The 24,266-nt window shown below is 42.7% G+C and overlaps 1 protein-coding gene across 1 annotated transcript in view; it reads left to right on the plus strand.

Annotated features, from left to right (window-relative positions):
* Positions 1-24,266, plus strand: part of Vps13b (vacuolar protein sorting 13 homolog B) — a 551,580-nt gene that overhangs the window by 472,163 nt on the left and 55,151 nt on the right. The window contains exons 43-44 of the mRNA XM_051159473.1: positions 1,143-1,304; positions 21,953-22,108. Coding sequence (XP_051015430.1) covers positions 1,143-1,304; positions 21,953-22,108 — 318 coding nt within the window. The remainder of the gene's footprint in view (positions 1-1,142; positions 1,305-21,952; positions 22,109-24,266) is intronic.

A 24,266-nucleotide genomic window follows, 5' to 3' on the forward strand; every position in this document is an offset into this window, starting at 1 on the left:
CTCATCCTGGCTGGGTACCACTTAGATTCGTCTGTTGACTCCTTGGCTTTCATGCTTCCTAATCATCAGCATCACCCTGCCTCTGAGTTACACCACCCTTTGTTTTCCCTCAGAACCATAGCGTGTGGCTTTCTGTAGAGCCTGATAGAGAAAATAGAGGCCCACTAGTGTTTGCTTTCTGTTAACCTCCCGTTACCTGCAAATCTATCAGCTACCTGGGAATTACTTACACACTCCTGCTGATCCCTTTCTTAGCTGTGCTTTTAGTTTCCTGAAAATCTGGGTGACAGGACAGTGCACCCAGTGTTTTGGTGTCACAGCAGTTAGTAGGAGCTATAGACTGTTTCTCAAAACAGGCATCTGCATAGAAACCTATTGCTAATTAGATGAGCTGTGGCTGCTCAGTGGAGAGGATTAGCTGCTGGGCTACTTGCTGAATGAAACAGATCCTGGAAACTTTTTCAGCTAACATTATATTCCTCTTTAAAACTGCAACTTGGCCTTTAAATGGGTTCTGGAGTTGATCTGTTTTGTATGTTCAGCCTCTTAACAATAGAGGGAAAGTTATGGTTTTATTTATATCTCTCCCTGAGCAGGCTTACACACACACACACACACACACACACACACACACACACACACACACACACACCTCCTCTCTCACTCTTAAGCACAGGACCCAGGATTGTAGTAACCTAAATGATCCTTACTTTCTGTAGGGTACAAACTGTGGCTTTGGTAATTGGCCTTGATTGTGGAGTTTAGAGGGCTGGCAACATGGTAATTCTAGCCTCTGGTACTCCCTTCAGAAATGCGCGGCACGGCCCAGCACAGCACTCTTTATAGCATGTTAATTTGCTTTAAGAAACGTTAAACGTTTGTGGGATCTCATTGTTCTTTTCCTCTTCTGTGTGTATGGTTTCGTTGTAGGAGTATAAATCAAAACACATTCCTGGAACGATGATGTCTTTAAGATATTTTGCTGTGCTTCCCCTGAAAGTATAGAATATTCTGTATACCAGAGCTAATGACAACAGATCCTTTAACATTCGTGTGTAACAATGGCCACTGGGCAGACAGCTGCCAAACATCTTGCAATTAATCTGATACACACATTGGCTTTCATACTCTTTTTCTTCCAGAACAAATGCCCTGAGGTAGAGGAGTTGGTCTTCAGCCACTTTGTGATCTGTAATGACACACAGGAGACACTGCGGTTTGGCCAGGTGGATACTGATGAAAATCTTCTGCTGGCGAGTCTCCACAGTCACCAGTACAGCTGGCGGTCTCACAAATCCCCACAGGTATTTGAGAATCAGTCTTACAAACAGCCATTGTTCAGGTTGAGGATTTGTTTATTCTGCATTTATGTGTCTGTGTGCGGTTATTTCTCTGTGTAGTGGCACCTGATGGAAACCCAGGACTGCTCAGAGGCCGTGATAAGTATGGGTGCTGTTCGGGAATGCGACAGGCCTCCAGCGCTGACGTGCGGAGGTCTGAATCCTGAGCTGGGGAAGTGGGCTGCACCTTCCCTGCTTTGATTTTTGTCATCTGCGCAATGGGGGTGAAACAGCCCCTCTGCTCTGTGTAAGGTGCAGGCAGCATTATGTGCTGAGCATATTAACCACTCATCTGTTCGGATTTCCTCTGTGTGCATGCTTTGTACCGGGTATATGCGTGCCGATAGCAGTGCAAACACGGAAAGTCAAAGTCTGACTTCAGGGAAAGCTCAAGATCATGCAGTGACCATAATGACAAACTTAGCCCTGGGGGGCACTGAGAAAAGGCATAGCGAAGGATGCCTGTTTTCCAAGCAGTATAATTCCATTTCCCTGTCACGTTAGGTGGGGATAATTAGAGAGATGAGCCCTGCAGGGGTAGTCTGCGATCGAATTAAATGCAAAGATGTGGTCTCAAATAAGAAAAAGAAATCCTAGGAAGTATTCCCAGGAATAATGTATTTCTAAAACTCTGGGTAATAAACTATTATCTGCTTATGATTAAAAGCAGGTCATTCTATTAGAGAGCAAGTTTTCCAGTGTGGTCCATAGGCCAGCTTCAGAGTCTGTTCCACCCTCAGGCTGCACCTCGTTTCTTTTTTCCTCTATACCCCAGGAGCTAGAGTCTTGTCTTTTAGTTGTTTTGAGTTTTTTCACACAAAGTCGCCCCTTGTTGTCATAAAATTTGGAATCGTAGATACAATTAAATATTTTATATTTAAATATCTTAAGTCAAATTAATCTGACAGGACATTACAACTCTAAGCTTTTGTAATACAAATTCGCTATTTAAAGAATTTTTTAATTATGTCTGTAAGAGTGAGTATGTACGTGTACTTGAGTCCAGGTGCCCACAGGTGCTAGAAGCGTAAGCTCCCCTGGAGATGGAGTTAGATACACTTGTGAGCTGCCTGACATAGTTGCATGCTCTTAACCACTGAACCATCTCTCCGGTGCCTTTTAATAAGAATTATTTCAGGAGCTTCTTACACAGTATGATATTGCCCTCATATTTTTACCCTAAATCACACATACTTTTCAGTTTTCTCATTTGCCCTATGTGACATGAGGGACAATGTGTTTGTTTCCTATTTTACTTTTTGTTATTTTTTTTCTTATTAGTTGCAAAATTGGATGCATAGACACACACACACAAAAGACCCATATATGTGCAGTCCCAACCATAGTAGCACCAGCTGTGTAGCCTTTTAAACCTTTTAAAGGCTTCCATGGTCATTGCATCCCCAGCAATGCACTGCCGGTGGCAGGAAACACGCCCCAGAGTAACTACAGTAATGTGTGACTGTATAACTCTAGCAGCCACATGCAGCCAACTAATGGGACTCAGCTGACAGAAAGCAAAGCAGAGGACACTGCAGAGTCACACAGCCACCAGTACCACTCCAGGCCCTCAGGATGCCTGCACACTGGAGCTCAGCTGGGAAGGCAGATCTTAACAGATGGCTCAGGACTGTGGGAGAGGAGAGATCAAAGAGAAGCAAGAATGGATGGCTACTGTTGCCGTTGCACCTGTTGTCTTTATGCTTTTAAAAAATTATTACTAGTTTATTTTCACAGCATCTCTATGAAATTTGTTGCTATACATATTTCAAAGCTAAGGGACCGTACCTTTATCAGTCTGTATATGTAATTTTCTATCCACGTCCTGTTTTCTTCTCCTATGTTTTGGCAGCATGAGTCAGATGTTACACTAGCCAATCTGTGAGGAATTAAAGAGGGGCTGAGAAGTCTCTGCTACAGTAACATGTAAGCCTAAAGCCAAAATAATAGAGGATCGTTGGTGCAAGTATAAACCCTTGTAAAGTCTTAACTTTGTCACCAAATTTAACTTGTGTAGCTTTTAACTTACATAAGTTAAGTTCATAGAAAACACTGTCTTTAACCATGTGTGATGGTGTACCTGTAATCCCAGCACTCAGGAGGCTGAGGCAGGAGGATCAAAAAATTCAGACCATCCTAGTACTAGTGAGTTCAAGACCAACCCGAGCTGTGTGAACCTCTACCTCAACCCCATCCCTACCAGAAAACAAAACTTTGGGTTTAAATCAGACTCCTCTGAAATAAAATGATGTCTTTTTTATGCGTCTATGTATGCTGAAATGCATTTTAAGACCCTTTGAATCCAGAGGCCCTAATGGGCCCAGCAGGTCCTCATGGAATCCCTGACACTCACACTGCACACGCTGCTGGTCTCTGACGAGGGTACATCTGAGGCCCAGAGCACCAACCGCCTAACTCCAAGCAGCACCTGGAGCACGTCACAGATACAAAAGTGAGCAAAACGGTCCTCTCTCCATACTCCAAGTCAAATCCAGCACTGCCCAGCAAGCTTGGGTTTAGGAACAGTTGTGTCTGCATGTTCACGCAGCTTTGGGTATTAGTCAAGTCACAGTCTCAGGGAGAATCTCAGGGAGAATTTCCAAAGTTCATAGAACTTAACTCCACTAAACAATGCAGCTCATATTGCAGAGACCAGGAAAGTGGCAGTGACACCTGGAAAGGTTTCAGAAGGTCAGGATATCTTAGAACCACACAGAAGGTTGCTAACAACATTGAATCCCAGTAGGATAAGAAGAAACACGGACATGACCAATTCCAGAAATCCGAAGCTGAGAAAGCTTTTATTTGAGAAGTCATAAACCCTCCTTATAGTTTCTAACACACGCTATGAGGACTTTTCACAATTGCTTGCCTAAACAAACAAAGGAAGAGAGGGACTGTTTCCCAGGGAATAACTGAACATGCTCAGCTGCACAGAATCATATCTGCCACCACAAATGACTTGTAAATATCTGAGCTCAGTTCTCCAGATAGGTTGGGTGACCACAATAGCCATCAAGGAGTTAGCCTTTCATGTTACACAGAGTTGAATCCGGGTCCAGGAAGAATCTGAGCAACGGTCAAGAAGCCAGGGAGAGCACCGCCTCCACAGACTGTGGGGGCGCATGCTTAAGCTATCAAAAATAACTTCTTTTCTGCTTTCAGCACTTTAGTCAATCTGCTCTTGAAATAGGGAAACCTCTGCTTTCTGTGTGAGAGGGTGTGCTTCAATTTATAAATTACACACACATTTAGAGGGGTAGAATTACACATTTACTTTATTTCACATGTACAAGCATATTATGTGCATGTGTGTATGTGTACCATTGTGAGTGCCTAGTGCCCAGGGAAGTCAAAAGATGGTGTTGGGTACACTGTAACTAATGTTAAGGATGGCTACGAGCCACTGTGTGGGTGCTGGGAAGTGAACCCAGGTTTTCTGCAAGAGCAGCCAGTGTCCCTAACCATTGAAGCCCTTGCTTCAGCCCCACACTCATTTAATGTTAGTAATTAAGTCAAGCAAGGTAAGGGAGAGGCTCTAGAGGGTGTCTATAAGGTGACAAAATGCTTCTCGACAATGCATGTAAACGTGGTCTGTAACTTAGCGGAAATGCCACATCTTTACACTTTAAGGTGTAGCTAGATAAGAGTTACTTTTGATGACTAGAGAGCATCTTGCAAGCAGTCAGTAAACAGATGTAGTGTTAAAAATATAACCCTGACATTAAAGATGGAGGTGGCCAATGCTCAGTGAAGGAGCAGGCAGTTAATATCAGGCCTCCACGGTCACTCTGCTTTCACACATGTCGAAGTGCTCTTCCGGGTGTTTCGTTTTGTTTCATTTTGTTTCGTTTTGTTTTGTTTTGTTTTCAACAGAAACATAAAGGCTCAGGCTGGAGCCATAGGTCCGTAGTTAAGAGCATATGTTGTTCTTACAGAAAGCCCAGGTTCAGTTCCCAGCACTCACATGATGGCTCACAAGCATCCACAACTCCAGTTCCAGGACGTCCAGTGCCCACTTTGGACCTTCTTGGGCACCAGGCATGCACATGGTGCACAGGCATACTTGCATGAAAAATACTCACACATAAAAGAAAAATAAATGAATCTAGTTTTTAATTTTTAATAAAATATTTTTAAAGTCAATTTTTAAAATGTAAAAGTTCACAAACTACCCAGAAATGCCTAGTTTGCCCATAGGCCCACATACCAGTCCCGGCTTTCAGACCTAGTGGCTGACGGAGTCCAATAAGCTAAACGTTTGGTCACGGTTCTCCCCGCTTTGACCTTTGTGACATATTCTCTTCACTGCAGTGCTTGGCAAAAATCTAAAAAATAACTTGAGAAATGATAAATAAAGTGTAAACCATACAATAAATATGTTTGTATTTTGTTATTACCCACTCAGTGTAAGAGCTTTAGAAAGTTCTCCATTCCCTTTGGGGATGGAGAAACACTTTAAGGGGAAACCTCATCGTTTTCCCCTTTTCTCAAGAAAGCAGTGTGTTTTAAGGACAAGAGGGTCTTATAGTTCCGGCTACTTTTCCATTCTGAGGCCTGACTGTACCTCCTGCTCAGTCGCCGCTCTCTCTCCAAGTGCGTTCACAGCGTGCCCTTGTTCACATGGGTCCTACTGCCCCAGCCACAATTTAAAAACTAAAAAAGCAGGCACAGGCAGGAAAAGATTCTGGGTTAATGCCAATACGTTTATCCAGTATCCTCTATATGACATACATGTTAGAGCTAATTTTGGTTTTGAATTTTTTTTTTATGGCACTGGAGGTTGTGAAGTTTGTTTAAAGAGAGCAAGTGAACAATATTTTTAATGAATTCTTTGAGAATGATTCATACATACAATGAATTTTTCACCCCACACCTGCTCCAACCCCTCCTGGATATCTCTCTCTCTCTTTCTCTCTCTCTCTCTCTCTCTCTCTCTCTCTCTCTCTCTCTCTCTCTCTCTCTCACACACACACACACACACACACACACACACACACCTCCCACTTCTGTTAAAGTTGCTAATGGAATTGGAACTTGCCTTTTAGGACTGCTTGGGTAAGATGCTTCAAAGCTTTAAAATAAGCCTCCATAAATCTGACTCCATTAAAATTGCCTCCTTAAATTTCTTAGTAATCTCATGGTAGAAAAGGATGTAAACTAAAGCAAAGATGTACATAAAAGTATTCACCACATCTTTAAAAACACTAAATAATGAAAGATGCCAAAATGTTTACTGTTAAGTAAAGTAAAATCTAATCAGTCTATAAGATGATAGATGGATTATGGGATTTTTAATGTTTTATATAGAAAATATAAATAATTGACATGTCCTATAACCAATAAAATAATTTAAATTCTATATATAGAATGTCATCTTCACAATAGGAACAAATGCACAAGAAAACAATTACAAGAGACATGACAGTGCAGTGTTAAATATCAGGCCTGACTTAGTGCTTGATTGGAACATAAAGGAAATGTCCAAAGCTGAAATGAGTATGAGACACTGGCAAGATTACAAGCAGAGGGGAGAACTGTGTTAAGGAAGAGTTACCAAGCCAGTGAAAGGAGAGCACAGGTGAGAGTCCAGTTACATGGACTAAGATGTGTGAGAGCTACAAGACATGAGCAACATGGCAGGGGGACTTAGAGTCCATGCATGGAGCTGCTAACAGGAACCATGGGTGGAGGCTGTGAGAGCCCTGATACGCTGTCCTAAGAAGTCAATGCTGTGTTCAGGATGCAATAGCCTGGTGGCGACATACTCTACGTGCTAACACACAGAGCCTGGGAGACACACAGAAACAGCATGTCATGGTCAATGGTTTCAATATTTTTTTCTTTGTAATTCAGGGATAAAATGACAGGTCATGCTAAAGAGACAGGCTCTTAAGATGGGTTGGTGTGCTGCCTGGTTTTGTGTCAACTTAACACAAGCTAAAGTCATGAGGGAGGAAGGAGCCTCAGCTGAGGAATGCCCCCATGAGATCCAGCTGTAGGGCATTTTCTCAGTCAGTGATCAGCAAGAGAGGGCCCAGCCCATGGTGGGTGGGGCCACCCCTGGGCTGGTTAGTGGTCCTAGGTTCTATAAGAAAGCAGGCTGAGCAGGAAACAAGTCAGTAAGCAGCACCCTCCATGGCCTCTGGGTCAGCTCCTGCCTCCAGGGTCCTGTCCTGACTTCCTTTGGTGAACAGCTATGGGAAGGATAAGCCTAATTTAACCCTTTCCTCCTTGAGTTGTTCTTGGTCACGGTGTTTCATTGCAGCAGTAGAAACTCTAACTAAGACAGTCGGCCAAATGCTGTGGTATAAATACACCTGCCATCAATGACTCCAAGCTGTCAATGTTTTAACAACCTGCTAGAAATCCCTGGCTATTCAGACACTGGTTTGCATAATCAGTCATGAGCCAACTCCAGCTTAGCACTGTTTGAGGAGTTCTGTCCTAAAGAGTCTGCCAGTCTGTCTTGAGGAGATGCCCCTCTGTGTGGCAGGCAGCCTTGGGTTATCTAAATAAAGGAATGCCACAGTTGCATACAGTCAGGAGAGGTATTTCTGATAGAGTTGAAAGACAGACAAGAGGAGGCTGAGAACACACAGTGAAAGTAGTTTGTACCCTGCTGCATATCCTGAGGCTGGGAAAGCTGACCGTGCTTGAGCAACAGTGGAGCGGAAGGCATATTGTCATAGATGCGTCAGAAACTGATTGCTTCCTGAGGAACAGCTGTAAGTTCTGAACAGCAATAAAAACTGCCCGAGGACTCTGGGTTCTAAACAAAGTGGGCAAGTTTGGGAAGGAGTCAAAACTCAGCTACTAATCTGCAGAGGTTGTTCCCCTTCGAGTGTCTTTCCCCTGAAAGTAAATGTAGCCATGGCTTAATATGTATAAAATTGGCCCAACTGGTCTCATAAGCCAAGCACGTGCACAGGAAGACCACAAGCACCTTGCATCTCAGACTTGAACTGAGCTGTCCTCACCCTCCACCCAGGTATAAGGCTTCTGTATGACTCTAAACAGATCACTCCCGAATCAGCACTGTTTAGCATCCACAGCCTTGGTAGCATAGCACTGACAGGGTTACATGACCTAACTGTAATAGATCAAACCAAAAAGTCACCTCAGAGATCTAAGACAGAAAAAGGAAAGCTGCTCATTCTGAAGTAAAAGACAGTCTAGTCGGAGATCCCACAAGGATCCAGATGCTGGCTCTAGCAGATGTACACTGTCGCAGTGAAGGATTTTATAGATTCAATTATGGTTGTGAAGTGGCTGGTTTTTAATTAATCCTGGGTGGGCCTGATTCCATCAGATAAAAGCCTTGAAAGGCTCAGAGCCTCTGGAAAGAGAGACATAAAGAGTCTGCCAACCTGTGGGAGCAAACTGCGGCCCTGCAAAGCCTCTGAGTGGGGCAGTGGGCTCGCTGCAAGAGCCAGCCAGGGCGACAACTGGAGCAGCCTCAGAAGCTGGTACTCCAAATAAGAAGGGGTCCCGCTGACACCTTATCTGTAGTCTTGTGACACTCTAAAGACGTGGCCAATTCACTGCCTCCTGATCTGCAGACAGGGAACATTTAGACTCCTAAATGTTGTATAATTTGTTACTTGTCAATAGATATGTACTAAAATGTGACAGAAGGAAACTCTCAGTCAGCAGGATGATATTTATTGAAAAGCAACCACTCTGAAAGAGAAAACAATAAAAGACTTGAGCAGAGTCATTAGAATCCCAGAGACTTCTGGGAAATTTTCAAAATGTAGGGCACATGAGTAATTGCAATTCCTAAATGGGAAGAGACAGTAAAAGGAAACAGCATTAATCCTGGAAAGCCCTGCGAACGTTATAAAGATTGAGATTTACAGACTCAGTACCTCAGGAGAACTCCAAACAGAATGAGACACATCAACTCATAGAAACCAAATTGGAGGACGTGAAAAGCAGCCACAGAAAAATAGCACAGGGCCACGGGGAAACTGTGACTCTCCAAGGGCTTCACTTGGTAACGTGCCGAGAGCTTTAGTCAGTCGGCGTCTGCTTGGATGGTATGTGGAGGGTTAAACCAGCAGGATTTCATTATGATCATGGGAAGAAGAGTGCTGTTGACCTTCAAGTGACAGTTGCCCATGACAGGGACCTAGGTAAGAGCTAATTTTGAAACAGATAAACCCTAAAAACCGTTTGGATACCTCGAGATGATGTAGGTTGCTTTGGGGGTGCAAGAAAAATATATGGGGGAAATGCACACCAGAAACATGAAATACCATTTCCATTCCTAAGAAAAGGAAGAAACATTAGTTTCCTCATTTCTCAGCACCTCACGTTTCTCTTTTGCCCAATTGAAAGGTTATACTGGACAATACGCACGCATGCACATTCACACGCACACACACACACATGCGCACACACACTGGGTAAAGTACTAGCAAAGAGCTCTGCACTCCATAATCATAGCCTCCTTTCCTTTCCCCCCTCTGCCTTTTTAAACGAACTTTCAGATTGGGGGTTCCATTGATGTGATAAAACACCATGGCCAAAAGCAAGTTAGGCAGAAGAAGATTTATTACAGCTTCCAGCTGAGGGCAGTCAGAGCTGGAGGCCAGGGCAGGACTCTGCAGGCGGGAACTGAAGCAGAAGCCACAGAGGGACAGTGACTGCTGACTGGCTTCTCCTGCCTTCTCGGGTTGTCCTCTGAAACTCAACAGAGTCAGCTGCCCTGGAAGAGCAGCATCCACGATGGGCTGGATCCTCCCGTCAGTCTTATAGAGGCATTTTGTCAACTGAGGTTTCCTGCTCGCAGGGGAGTCCAGCTGCTGTCAGGCTAACAAACTAGGCAGCACAGGTGAACATAGAGAACAGGCATGTTCAGGTGAAAGAGTCCACCACTGCAGCACAACAGTCTCTAAAGCAGTGGGTCGTAACCCCTCTGACAAACCTCTATCTTCAAAAAAAATTTTTAGATTACAATTCAAAGCAGTAGCAAAATTACAATTATCAAGTAGAATGAAAATAATTTTGTGGTTGGGGGTCACCACAGCATGAGGATCTGTATCAAAAGGTCTCAGCACTAGGAAGGTTGAGACCCCCTGCTCTGGAGACCCGAATTTGGCCGATCATCAGCTGCAGTGGCTGGCTAATAAATTCTAAAAAGTGCAAAGAGAATAAGACCTTTGGTACCCAGTGCGACTTACAGGACAGTTGCCATGAGGTTGTAGGCTAAGGGGAATGCCTGCAGTGCTCCTGTGGATGACAGGAGACGTGCAGGGCTGCTGGTCTAGAGAGATCCTGACACCCCAGCAGCCAAGCGCTGGGCAGTTCTTGACTCTCAGTCCATGCTGTTGCATCAGGAAGGAATCCTCCAGCGTTGGTGGCCTTAGACTCCCGCTTCCGCGCCATCACCGACTATGGAAGCCATGTCTAGACCTTGCCATACTCTTAGCTTGCTTTCTGCTTATAAAATATTCCAAGTCTGCAGACCTTTTATTTTGTACTCTTTCTCTTTGAGTCTAAAGTGGCAGTATTCCTGACATTATAATCCTTTAAACGACTTTCTGGGTCCCTCGTTTATTTATTGAGGATCACTGTATTAGGAAAATCAAACCTACAAATCTCTTCAGGATAAGCCCTTCTGAAATTCTAGATTGTGCTGCCATTGCTAAAGGACATTGCACCTAAGCATCTCAGAGTCCCCTCCGTTGGAACAGTTATGTGAGACGCCAGTTTGAGTGTGCCTGAGGCCCACGCAACTGTGTATCATCTCTAGACCACTTTTCCTAGCCATGTCCTAAAACTGATTTTAGTCTGGAAGCCATTTCTTTGTTTAGTGTCAGTTTTCCATTTGATAAACCTGGGCACTTTCAGAACTAATCATATGTATCCCTCCTGGATTTTTAGCTCAAGCGAGAGGGAGAAGCTGGGAGGTGCCTCGGCACTGTCTGGAAACCCTGGCTAGATCCCTAGTCTATTAGTAGCCCCTGGCTACCTTCCATGACACTCTAGGTAACGGTGCTACTGAGCTCTCTGACACTTGAGCAAATTCCCTTCTCATTTTCCTCAGCCACAGCCCTGCTCCTCGCCAGCCCCGCTGTTCCGGTCACAAAGCACGTGCTGCCGAAGGAGCCCGGCACGTCCTTCAAGTGGAGCCGACCTCCAGCCCAAAGCATGTCCAACGCTTGCCCTCTTACTTAATCTGTGTTTAGTCTGTAAAATTTCTTATTAATCATCATAAACTAAAACTGCATAGAACAGTTACTAAGTATTGTGTATTTAAAGTAGACTGACTACTAGTTAAACTTGCTGTCTTTTTCTCTATCATGGAAATTATTTCCCAGAAATCTACAATATCACCTTTGTTGCTGTTTAGGGCACAGCTGTCGGCACCTAGCAATTCCACTTGGGAAGGAAGGATTTTATGCCTGCTCTGCAGTGACAGTAACAAGGTTCTTTTTATTGTTGCTGACATCAAGATAGCTAAAAATCAACAGTGAGGTAAACACTGCTTGAGATCATCTGGCAAGGATTTTAATCCAAATATTGTGTAAGCATTGATCTATTCGCATACCTGGAACCACTGTCCTGTTACATCAGTGGCTTTCTTCATTTTATTAGCAATCGAAGAGATGAGGGGGATGATAGTCTCATCTTTGCTTTTATCGGGAATGTCACACTTCTCTGAGGGACCTTCCGGTGCCTTCCAAAGTCGCCTGAGGAACTAAAGGAGGCGGTCCCCCCACTAAAAGTGGGGTCCAGCACTCAGTACCTAGCGAGGTGGAACTTCCTCACTAAATTAGACCAGGAGTTTGAGACTGAGCTTCTTTCCCTGTGCGTTTCCTGGTAAGAGGCACCTGCACTGGAGCCTTCTCAGGCTTTTACAAGCGATTGCCTTGACAGGGCTGTGAGGGGCACTTCTCCTGCCCCAGGCCCATTTCTGGGGTTTTTACAAGCCTGACTGAGAAGGCTGACTAGGGACTGCTTTAGCTGTGGTGCTCAGCGAAGAATGGCTGTTCGGACCACTATGGTCTCTCTGCCTCTCCCTTGGCAGTAAATTCTAGATATTGAAATGTAGCTTTGAAGAATTATAGAACTAGAGATTACCCAAACTATTTACAAGGCATTTGATGCCTTTCTACAATCCAGTACCTTGCAAATGTGAGTTCTCAGTGTCTAAACATAAAGGTTCTTCACAGGGCTAATTTTAAATGTGAATTTTAATGCAGTGTGCTTGGAGAAAGGCTGTGCAGCTGCGCTGTTGAAGCGTGGTGTTTTTACCTTGTAGGAAATACTGAATAGGACCGTTACTAAGGCCTCAGCATACACAATGTGGTTGTCTTTACTCATAACCCTTTTCCATGAATCTATGTGAGAACACATTACCCGAAAGACAATGGCACAATGTTGCACTGCGGCCCTTCTAATTATTTCCATGCTTTTAATTATTTCCAGGATATTGGAGAACTTATTATTTAAAGGTCAGAATAATGCCCAAGATATGGCCAAACCCAGTGAGAGTCAGACACAGGAATGTTGGATGACTTCAGAGTTATGAGCTTATTTCATTTCTCATGATAATTCTTGGCTTGCCAAGTTAGTGAATTTTAAGAACACTGAGAGCAGATTTTAAGATAAATGTGAACTAACCCATTCTTGTGGAGTCAGGGGCTTCCCTTCAGGCATTAGTTCATGTTTGATTTGCCTGACTCACATTTAGGGATGAAATGAGTTAGGACAAGGTCTTAGATAGCACATTCCCTCACTGGGAAAGAAAACCAACTGCACAACCTGGAGCGGCTCTCAGAATCTGCAGTTGCCATGGATACTTTAGCCTTTATAAAAATGTTTTCTCAGTATGGCAGCACAACCTAGTTCAATGAAAATAAATAAGAATGTTTTATTTCTTTTCTGTCCATCTGTTGACTTATTTTTTCTCTTATTAAAAATTAGGGATAAACGTTTTAATTGTCCAAATCATCATAATGACTAAAAATAAATTTAAAATCTCATAAAACTTCTCAATCTTTTATTAGGACATGTAGTCGCATGTCCTCTAAATTAAACTAAATTTTACTGAACAGTGACTATTACATTTGAGAAAAATTTAAAAAGAGATTTTAGATTCTAACTTTGGGCAGGTTTCTCCATCATCTATGTTTGTAGTTAGTCATAATGGATTTTTAAACTACCAAACAAAAGCTGCCCGTTTTGATTGACAGACTCAAGCATGTGCATTGCAAATCTGAATGACTAGCCGACGGCTCCTTCAGTTTCTCTTCTTGCCTTCTGCTTCTCAGCTCTCCTAAATTATCCTTTATCATCTCCATCCCACATACTCGAAACTCTTCTCTAAAGAATTATATTTAACCAAGTTCATGAGAACCATCAACTGTTGTCCTGTGCATGTCTCAAAACCACCAGCGTTTGTTAGTGTAGCTCCACGAAAGGTTAAGAAATTTTCATCAGAGCTGGAGAGATGGCTCAGAGGTTAAGAGCACTGGCTGCTCTTCCAGAGGTCCTGAGTTCAATTCCCAGCACCCACATGGTGGCTCACAACCGTCTAAAATGAGATCTGGTGCCCTCTACTGGTGTGCAAGCATATATGCAGACAGATCACTGTATACATAATAAATAAATAAATCATTTTTTAAAAGGCACTATCTCAAAATAAGTTCGAATTTTTAAAATAAAATTTAATGATTTTATTTATGAATTAAAAGGAAAATATGAACCATCCTCATCTGCATACACATGTACAAACATATCAACATTCATTGAGCTTTTGCTGTAGACCCTGTAGGCTAGAATTGAAGTAAGAATAGAGCAGCTAACTGTTACCACAGCTCCTGCTATTTTAGTCACACGTAACTTAGCCATAGGGAAAGCCCACACCCCTCTCTCTCTCTCTCTCTCTCTCTCTCTCTCTCATATAATTCTATCACAGTAGACTTTATTTTTTAAGTTAATATTATTTATTTAATTTATTATTCAGATTGCATCTCAAATTTTATCCTCTCACTTGTATCCTCCCATTCCTCCCTCCCTCCCTCTTTCACCCTATTCCTCTCCCTTAGGTCTGTGACAGAAGGGGACCTCCTCCCCCACCGTATGGTCACAGCCTATCAAGTCTCACCCTGGTAGCCTGCTCATCCTTTCTCCGAGTGCCACCAGGCCTCCCCACCAAGGGGAAGTGGTCAAATATGGGGCATGTCAGAGTCCGTGTCAGAGTCAGTGCCCGATCTCCATATAACTGTGGACAATGTCCTGTCCATTGGCTAAACCTGAATAGGGGTTCAATGTTTATTGCATGTGTTGTCCTTGGTTGGTGCAGTAGGTTGAGCAGACCCCCCTGGGTTCATATCCGCCCGTCATGATGTTTTTCTTGGGGGTTTGTGTAACCCTCTGGATCCTTCTATTTCCCCATTCTCCCATATTTCCCTCACCTAGAGTCCCAGTAGGAAGTCCCCGCATCTATCCTGATCTCCTGGTAAGTGAAGACTTTCATTGGACCTCCCTTTTGGGCTAGTGTCCAATTATAAGTGAGTTATGCCAACAGCATACTTTCATAAGTTGTATATATTTATAGCCAGTTTCATAATTGAAATATTTGAAATGCCACTAATGATAATTTTAATAAATGAGCAACATTTTTGCTAAGAAAAGACCCCTGATTTTGTCTCCTCTAATGCCAAATATTTAGAATTGATCATCTTTGACGGAAAGACTAGCCATGAGGTAGCCTGTGGCTTGGAAAGCAGTGTCTAAGTGGGAAGTACTACTGCTGTTTGCCTGCTCCCATAACACCCCGATGGTTAAAGCAGCCAACACCTGAACAGACTCGCACCTGCACATAAAAGTCCATGAACAACTTTCACATACAAATATGTTAAAACAGTGATTATTCCAGAAGGCTTGGTAGAAAAGTGTGGTATTGGACATCGTGACTTACTTCTGGAAATTCAAATAGCCATTATAAACTTGAGATAAAATGGCACAGTGCACTGACTGAACTTTTTGATGAGTATCAGAAGGATATGTGGGTAACATTTGTCCTTCAACCAAGCACTTTCATTGGTTCAGCTATTTTGTCTTCCAGGATTCCGTCTCGTGTGTGTACTGATTGATGCTTTCCAGGGGAAAGCTCTGACTCTCGCAGTCTTTACCAGGTCCTCTTGCTAGCCTCAGCTCTCCACACCTCCAGCTGTATACACATCCCCCTTGACTGCCCAAAGTAGGCCTTGCCTTCCTAAAACAATGGCTTCTACTCCAGGATGATGCTTCCTTTCCGGGAGTGACAGTCAGAGGCTCCATTTAGAGACTGAGCAGAACTAATAGAGGAAGGGAAACTAAAGACTTGACAGCATAAAATTAACTTTCTAAACCACGGTGGCAAAAATATTAGTTTGAAGCCATTGCTCACTACTTCCATGACATCTTTCTTTAATGCAGCCTGTGTGCTTTGTAGACATCAGTTTTCTACAGAAAAACCACTGTGTCCCTAATGGTCACATGGCTGCTCGCTGCTGCTTGCCTCTAGTTGTCACAGTAACAGCCTTGTCATTGTGTTGCACTTCAGCCTGTCATTGTTTGCGTTACTTGTTTAAGAAAAGATGTTCTCTGGTCAAACTTCTTGCTCTCCCAGGAAAACACCTCTGGAGCACTACAGCATATTTTCTTACTGTTTAATAAAATTCTGCAATATAAATCTCCTTATTTCCTGTTTTTCTACTTTACTGTCAAGATTTTTAGACAAGTGTCTCCTTCTTCTCTGTACCCCAATGTGTGGCACAGCTCACTGGCTGTAGAGCTCTTAAAATATTTGCTTAATTTCTAGGAAAAAAAAACTGTGATGCTAACAAAGCTTCACATAATCATATTAAACTGCTCTGAGGAACACAGTAATATAAAGATAGCAAATTTGGCAAGCCAGCCCGCATCAGAGGCGCTGCACAGAAGGGAGGGATGCTGAAGATCACGTGACCATCCTAGCGTGCGGGTAGGAAAGCTCTGACCCTGACTAAAACCTATACGTGGTTGTAAATAATATACACCATAATTGTAAACTACATAAAACACGTATGAAGTAAAGGAACCTGAAACGTAGCCTGCACAGCCCAAAGGCCGCTGCTGCTAACATGCTAGTGTATGTCTCATCTCCTCCCTCAGGAAGGAGGAAGGAGCAGGGACAGAGGGAAGGTTTTCTTAGTGTCTTTTAGTAATCTCCTAGATTACTCTGCTGCGTGCACTTACTCTCCCTGCAGAGGACCTGTGTCTAGTTCCTGGTGCCCACACATCAGGCGGCTCACAAGCACCTATAGTTCTAGTTCCAGAGGGTGTGACATCTCTTCTGGCCTTTGTGGGCACCTCCATGCATGTGATGTGCGTGCATGTAAAACACAAGATAAATAACGTAATTTAAAAAATAATAGAGACTCTGAATTAGTACATGGAAAGATCTTTCCTTTCCCAGAACTCTGGCCCTCCCTGAAGAAATCGCTTGGACTGTTGTATTCTAAGTTTTTATTGCTTCGTGGGACATTTTCTGTGAAAGTGCAGGGGGTGGGGGAGTATCTGACTTATAAATTTGTTTTAAAGAACAAATAGGACAGCAGATAAGCAGCGTAATATAAATATATACATATATATTCATACATATAGTAACGGTCTAATGCACAGAAGGTGTTAGTAACTTTTCTATATTTTATTTTTAGTGACTTTCTAGTACTGCTTATTTTCATTGTAAACTGTGCTGGAACAAAAATGCATCTAGATAAATCACCGGACACACTTATAAAAACATTCTTTGCCTATATTTTTATATGACATTAAGATAAATTCTTATATAGAGCTGGTGATTCAATAAATACCTAAAACAGATTTTCATACAAGGAATATTTTCTAGCTAAAATCTCCATCCCACCCAGCACTGTATAAGTTGTTCTAGACTGACTGCAGAGCATTGGTGACCTTTGAGCTCAGACAGCCTTGAGGGGACTTACAAGCACTTCACACTGAGACATGAAGCATCTGCAGCCCATATCCCATGGTTCTGGTCACCTGGAACGTCGCTTTAGAAGCCAGCCTCTGCCTTTCTTGTTCCTGCCACAGTAAACTACACCAGAGAGTCCAAGTTCTAAACTAAAAACCATCCAACTCTGTTTCTACCTAATCATTCTTTTTATGACAAATTATTCTACAAATGCGAAAGGCTCCGTATGGTCCAGAAATGTTCAGTATTTAGTCATGATGCTATCAAGCCATTATGTAGAATTATTTCTGCATGGTTCTTATTGTAATTTTAGCTAACCTGAGCATCCTTAAGTTGAGTTTCCTTGAGAAGTCACAGTTTGTGACATGCCTTCTCCCACTACTGTGGAAACGTCCCAGTGTTATACATGCATTTCCACGTAATCAGACATGGCAAGTGTGTAGGGGAACTTTGTTTTCCAGATAATATTTTGTATAAGTAAGACTTTTTAAAAAAATATCTTAATTTTCATTCATGATGTTTACCTATCTTATCACTTTTTGTTTGCTTGACTTTTTTCCATATTTTATTAATTTTTTCATACAAATATTTTGATCATAGTTTCTCCTCCCCCAGATCCTGTCCTATTTGATGTTTTACTATCAGTATCTCAATGTCTGGATTTTGGCCCTTAGAGAGTACATTGATTTGTAATTTAACATCTTTATCCACATGAGATATAGCTCCTGTTTTTAAAGAACATTCAAAAGAGGCAAGTTTTTTTTAATGTTGTGATTTGATATAATTTAATTCTTATTTCATTTGTAAATGTCTCTAATAAAATTTGTAAGAATTTAAGTTTGGTTATTCTTGTTCAATCTCATTAATCTTTGTTAATCTCATTAATCTTGATTCGTTTATGCAATACATTTATTAAATGCCTCTATGGACTAAAATTTTATACTAATGAGTTTAAAAGTTTAACAAATAAATGATATATAAACTTGATATATTAATATGTCCAGAACTTATAGGTTTAATACATATCAAAAAATATGCAGCTGCTTTTTTCACTTCAATTACATCTGACCATTTTACCCTCTTTTAAAATTTCTATAATGACTTCAGTGAATTAGAAAAGCTTTCGAGTTGTTTGAATTTTTAGGTTTTTAAAACATTGTACATAACCATAGAGTACATTTTAAAACACAAGAGCAAACGTCACTTATTTAAATTTTAAGGTATAAAATTCTTTACAACGGTTTTCGAGTGAATAACAAATGTATTAGTTCACAAAAAAGCATTTGACACCTTCATTGTGTCGATTTTAAACGTAGTGTGCAGCATTCGCTTATCTGTCCTTTCCCCTTTCTAAGTGCGCTCTGCTTTCCTAGACTTCGTCTTATTTTTCTTTCTGCCTGAATACATCAGTTCTGGGATTCTCTCTTGAGACATGTCTGTGGGTGGTCCTCAATCTCTAACTCCCCAACCACTAATTCTGTTTTATTTTGCACAGAAAAAAAAAAAAAATGAACTGAAAGCTGTATATACTCCCATCTGAAGTCGTCAGTAGTAAAATTACACATTTCGTCTGGCTGGCGGCACAGCCCGGGGTGTGCTGTCCCGCGGGACCCCGACAGCTGTGCCGCTGCCCCTCGCCTTGCTGCTGCCTTTGAGTTGTCACTTTAAAAGTTCCAAGAGTGCTCCTGGCTAACTTTTCCACTTGGTTAGCACTAGCTAACTAGCCCAGAAAATAATGAAAAGTCTGGGTTGGTGGGAAGGTGCTAGTGGAAGTGAGTAGTCAGGAGAGGACACTGTCCAAAGAAAGGACGTCAAAGGAGAACCCCAGATGACAGGGCAACATAAGAAAGCCGTGGGCAGAACGGATCAGGCCCCTGCTGTCCTCCCGCCATGCTGCCTGTCCTCCTGACGTGCAGTTTCGGCCCCCACATACCACTTCCTCCCCTGTTAACACCATCTCTGTGTGGACGGGCTGTAGGCTACCCACCCACCCCTGAAGAGATGACAAACGCCTTAGCTTCCTAACCCAGTGCCAGCTACCATCTAGGCTTCCTGTCTGCTTCCCGCCTGACTTTTCTTCAGCCAGCTGACACTATGACCTTTGTGTGGCAGCTGCTTATAACCTCACCTTGTCCCTTTGGTGTGGAATGAACTGTGTTCTTTGCCAGTAGAAGTTCTGCCCACACTGAGCCTTGGTGGTTCAAGAAGCCCTCTTCATCATGGGAGCCGTGTGGTTCCTACGCTCTTCGGCATTCTCCCTCGAGGACAGTCCACTCTCAGTGGCTCCGAGAGCATACGGCTGCCTCATCTCTCCCACAGTGCCTCAGCGTTACCTTCTTCACAAGGCTACAGGATAAAGACAGCTCGATGTTTGGCAGAGGCACTCCATTGAAATTAGGTAGTCTAACATCAGTCTCATATTTTTTGTGCCATATTTTGTATTCTTCTCTAGAAATTAAGATCCAGATAGGAGTATTAATTCTTAAGAGGAAACTTTAGTCACTGTGTACAAGAAGAAGATGCCTCTCCACCCCCGGCCTGTGGGACATCTGATCACTGTCATCTGTGGCCAACTAGTGCCAAAGATTCCCAGGCCTAGTGACTGCGCCGTAGGCAGACCTGCCGCGCTCTGGGCCTTCTGATTTCCTTCTCGCGGATTTCTCTCCTAAGACTGTCATAGCTTTCCTAGTGAATTGTAGGCATCAATTGCCAGTGATGGGTATTTAGTTCTCAACAGTGGCCCAAAGCACTCCAGACACGAGGAGGAGTGCCGTGTTTTCTTCACGTAACTTTCTGTGTGAACCGAATCCAAATGTATCTGAATTTTAATAATTCAAGAAAATATCTATGCCAACATTTTGAAAACAAATAACTGCCATGGAAAACCTAACAGCATATCCCTTGGTGGTACCTAATCAATAAGAATTGTGTGCAGGGGCGGGGGTTGGCTTTAATTAAACTGAGCTCATATGCAAATGTGTACATCGTCCATTAAAATCACATTCTATATATTAAAACTGTCATTACAATCTTATGGCATGTTCAGGAAATCTAGCTGTGTTTGACCTTAAGTAACTTTCCTCCTTTTTTAAATTTTTTTCTGTCATTTCCAGCTATTAGTCTGTCCAAAGAAAACTACTTCTTGTTTCCTTTTAGCTTTGTGTGGGCCTGAACTTTATTAAAAAGAAAAAGAAAAGAAAAGAAAAAAAAGAAAGAAAAAGAAATGGTTCCAAACACTACTGCTATTGCTTCCCCCTCCCCCTCCCCTCCCTCCCCCTCCCTCTCCCTCTCCCTCCCCCTCCCCCCTCCCCCCCTCCTTCTGTGGCTACTACTTACACAGCAGATACTCCGGTACTTTTCTATAGTCGAGTGTATGTAGGTGAGATCCTATTTTCCCTAAGGCACTTGCTGCCCTGGGTTTTTGCACTTTGTGTCTTTGCCACCAGTCCTCTTTTTGAGAAGTCATCTAGCTGGTGGCCTCATTGTTTCCTAGGCTCGGCAGCCATGCTGTGGAGGAAGAAAGGCATAATGAAAGCAGGGGGGTGTTAGGGGGGTTTAGGAAAGACATGCAGATATTCTCAAAGAAAGTGCTGCTGTAGTCACCCATCAAATACATCTTGTAAGGACTAGTGACCTTGGGAAATTTTCAAACTGAAAATTCCTAAAGCTAAAATTAGAGAAAGAGAGAGAAACTACTTCCATCAACACTTTCATTTTGATGATACTACTGTGTGTCCATTTAGGGCACCTTTCATAGCTCTATAGCTCCGTGGGTGTATTCCATTTCACTCAGTCTGTAGCTGGGAGTGTCTCATGAGTCTCCCCTTCAGTTAGGTCTGCTAAATAATATAATATGATCAGGTCCTTATCAGCGTCCTTATACTTACTAAGCATGTCACGCACTCGTTACATATTTTATAAAGAAGTACTAATTATTACATGTTTAAACTACTTGTAGTTAAACTGATTTTTGTAGGTTAAGTTGGTGGTTAATAGCCAAATTAGTAATATTTGAATGACTCATAGAAGAAGTTCAGTTCCTGTCAACAGTAAGTGAAACTATGCACCCAGGATCCAGTTGGTAAAAGTTACAGTAAGCATATAATGCAAAAAAATAAAAGAGCCAAAGGCATTTATCTCATATCAAAATGCTGAAGGTATTTCTGATTTAATGCTGTAATCTCATAAAAGGTGTATTAACGGAACTGCATCTTCTGTTTTATGTTTTATCAAATGAAAAAAAAAAAATAAAGACTGGTAATGTAGTCAGAAATAGTGCTACAATCCAGCTGAATCTGCTGTCAGCCAAGACTAGTGTTCTTTGATCTCACATTTAAACCTTTTGTCCTCCAAATGAATGAAATGGCCTTTTTCTTCCTCAAATGTTCAACAGACCTTTTGCCATTTCATAGAACCATTATTTTAAAATGTGATCTGGAAAACAACATTGACTGCGGCATATTTGCTATTCTTAGCCTGGTGAAATAAGCTGGAAGTAGATGAATAATGCAGGTTAGAAAGAAAACACATGCTAGAGATTACAAGTAGAGAGGTTTTCCAGCAATGGACTTTCATTTTAGGACTAGATTTTTGTTGGCATGTTTGGCATTATGATGATGGTTGTTTTTCTTTCCAGCTGTTACACATCTGTATTGAAGGCTGGGGCAACTGGCGCTGGTCAGAGCCCTTCAGCGTGGATCATGCCGGCACCTTTATTAGAGCGATTCAGTACAAGGGTCGCAGCGCTTCACTCGTCATCAAAGTTCGGCCACTTGGCGGAGTGCAAAAGCAGGTAGTTTCCCTGTATTCACGACCCCAGACACCCCCTGAGTCTTTGTGTAATTGTCATGACTCTTAAATGTAAAGAGGTAAGATGGAAGATGTAGCAGTGGTCCTGTGCATCTGCCTCCTGACACCATGCACATGAACACTTAACTGCTGATGATGCTGGTGCTGATGGTGCTGATGGTGCCTCCAAACCCTTTGTCCCTCATCTTTACAAGAGTTGCTAACGAGCAGTAAAGTTTACTGATCTGAGTTCCACCTTTTCTCCCTGTCACCACCTGCCTTCTGGTAGAGGTGCTAATGAGCTGTGAAACAGCCAAAGGCCTTTCCTGAGAAGGAACAGAAGCCGAGAGGAGGAGAGACTCTTGGAGAATCCACCAGCGGATAACCAAGGGTTGCTTCTCATGCCCATGTGCACAAGAGTAATGTGTGTGAAAGTGTTGCTCTCCTGTGACAGACCGAGCCTGCGCCCCAGCATGCTCTTCCTTTCCTGAGAGTTAATATTAACTGCAGTAAAACCCACTGCAGTCTAACTCTTGGCATATAAAACCTCAGCTCTCAGCACATATTTTTACGTATTTTATAAAACTTCCTTTTGGCTGTTTTTGAAGTTCTAAGACTGCAAAGAGAAAAAAGTATCTGACACTTTTTTGTGTGTTCTTAAGATGTGAAAATGTGGTTTCTAAAAGATGTTTTTCAAGCATGGAGCATATGACAAAAGTAGAAAAGGAAAAAAGGAAGTATTAAAATCTGAAAACTGGCCTCACCACACACACAACTGCATTTATCATAAGGGTTTAGCATATACGTCTGCATCTGGATGGCAACAGGCAAACCCGAGCTGGTGTGAGCCGAGGATGAGATGGGTACAGCCCGTCTCCTGGGAAAGGGGCGCCCGTGTGATGGAGCAGCGGGGGCTCTTCTCAGGAAACAGGCCCGACAGCAACTGGCAAGAGGGAGGCGAGGGCCTAGTGAGCATCCCTGGTCTGTACCTAATCAGGGATCTGGATTTCTCATTACTGTGGACAGCCGCAGTGGAAAGAGCTTACAGCAGAGGGAGACAGGGAAGTGGGGAAGAGGTGTCCCGGCTAACTAACCTGCCATTCCTCAGAGCGCTGTCTACAGAAGAATGGGATAAAATGCCAGAGATGGAGAGTGGGACACAATCTGTGTCCTCAAGTTGCAAACGTATGTAAATCCTGGCCTGGGTACCACTGGAAGTAAGTGTGAGGGGAATTTAGAAGCCTCATTGAAAAGATGATGCCTCGTCAAGCCCTTGGAAAACATGTAGAATTTGGATTAAGACAGGGCCCTCCAATCACCACCAAGTAGACAAAGACAAACATGAAACAAATGAGTCTTCCGGAAGGGCTTATGAGAGGGCCCGCCTGCTGGTGTGAAGGAGAGGGCTCTTCTGTGGTTGCACCCTGCTACGGTCAGCGTGCACTCATCTGCTGACTCCGTCGCACGCGCACATTCAGGCATGCCGCATCCACTTCCCAAGCACCAGCAAGTCGGAGCAATGGCCACTCAGCTTTGGCCTGACTACCGTGGAGCAGACACCTGTCCCCTCACGCCGGGTAGCCCTTTCTGCTGTTGATCTCTGTCCGCTGAAACTGGAAACAAAGTCTTTTACCATTCTACCAAGCTTTTGCTGTTCCCCATAACTCTGAGCCATACATACACAACCATGCACAACCTACTGTGAGGACTCTGCAGGCTGCCTCTGTATACAGCACCTTAAAGACAGTAGAAAGCAGAAGCACCGAAACCATGCTGGGCAGGCTATACTAACATATTTGCATATATGCATGTACATAATAAAGAAAAAGATGCTACCAGCTTGAGAGTCAGGACATGGGAGGAGCTAAGGAAGGAAGAACAGGGGGAATGGTATAATTACATTTTGACTAAAAGTATATTTAAAATAAGTAAATAAGAAAAATAAATCATTTCCACGTGGACAGGGAGAGTCTCCTAAGTCCCAGGTTGCAACAATACACCAAAAAAATAAAAAATAAAATAAAATAAAATAAAATAAAAAGTCCTCTGTGCTTCCCATTCATACACATAAGCAATATTGGGGGAAAAAATTAAAGTAGATTTCATTTCATTTCTGTAGCCATGACAATTTAGTGTTCAGATCTGGTGGTGTTGTGGGACAT

Source organism: Acomys russatus, chromosome 17 (genome assembly GCF_903995435.1).
Source record: "Acomys russatus chromosome 17, mAcoRus1.1, whole genome shotgun sequence".
NCBI lineage: Eukaryota > Metazoa > Chordata > Mammalia > Rodentia > Muridae > Acomys > Acomys russatus.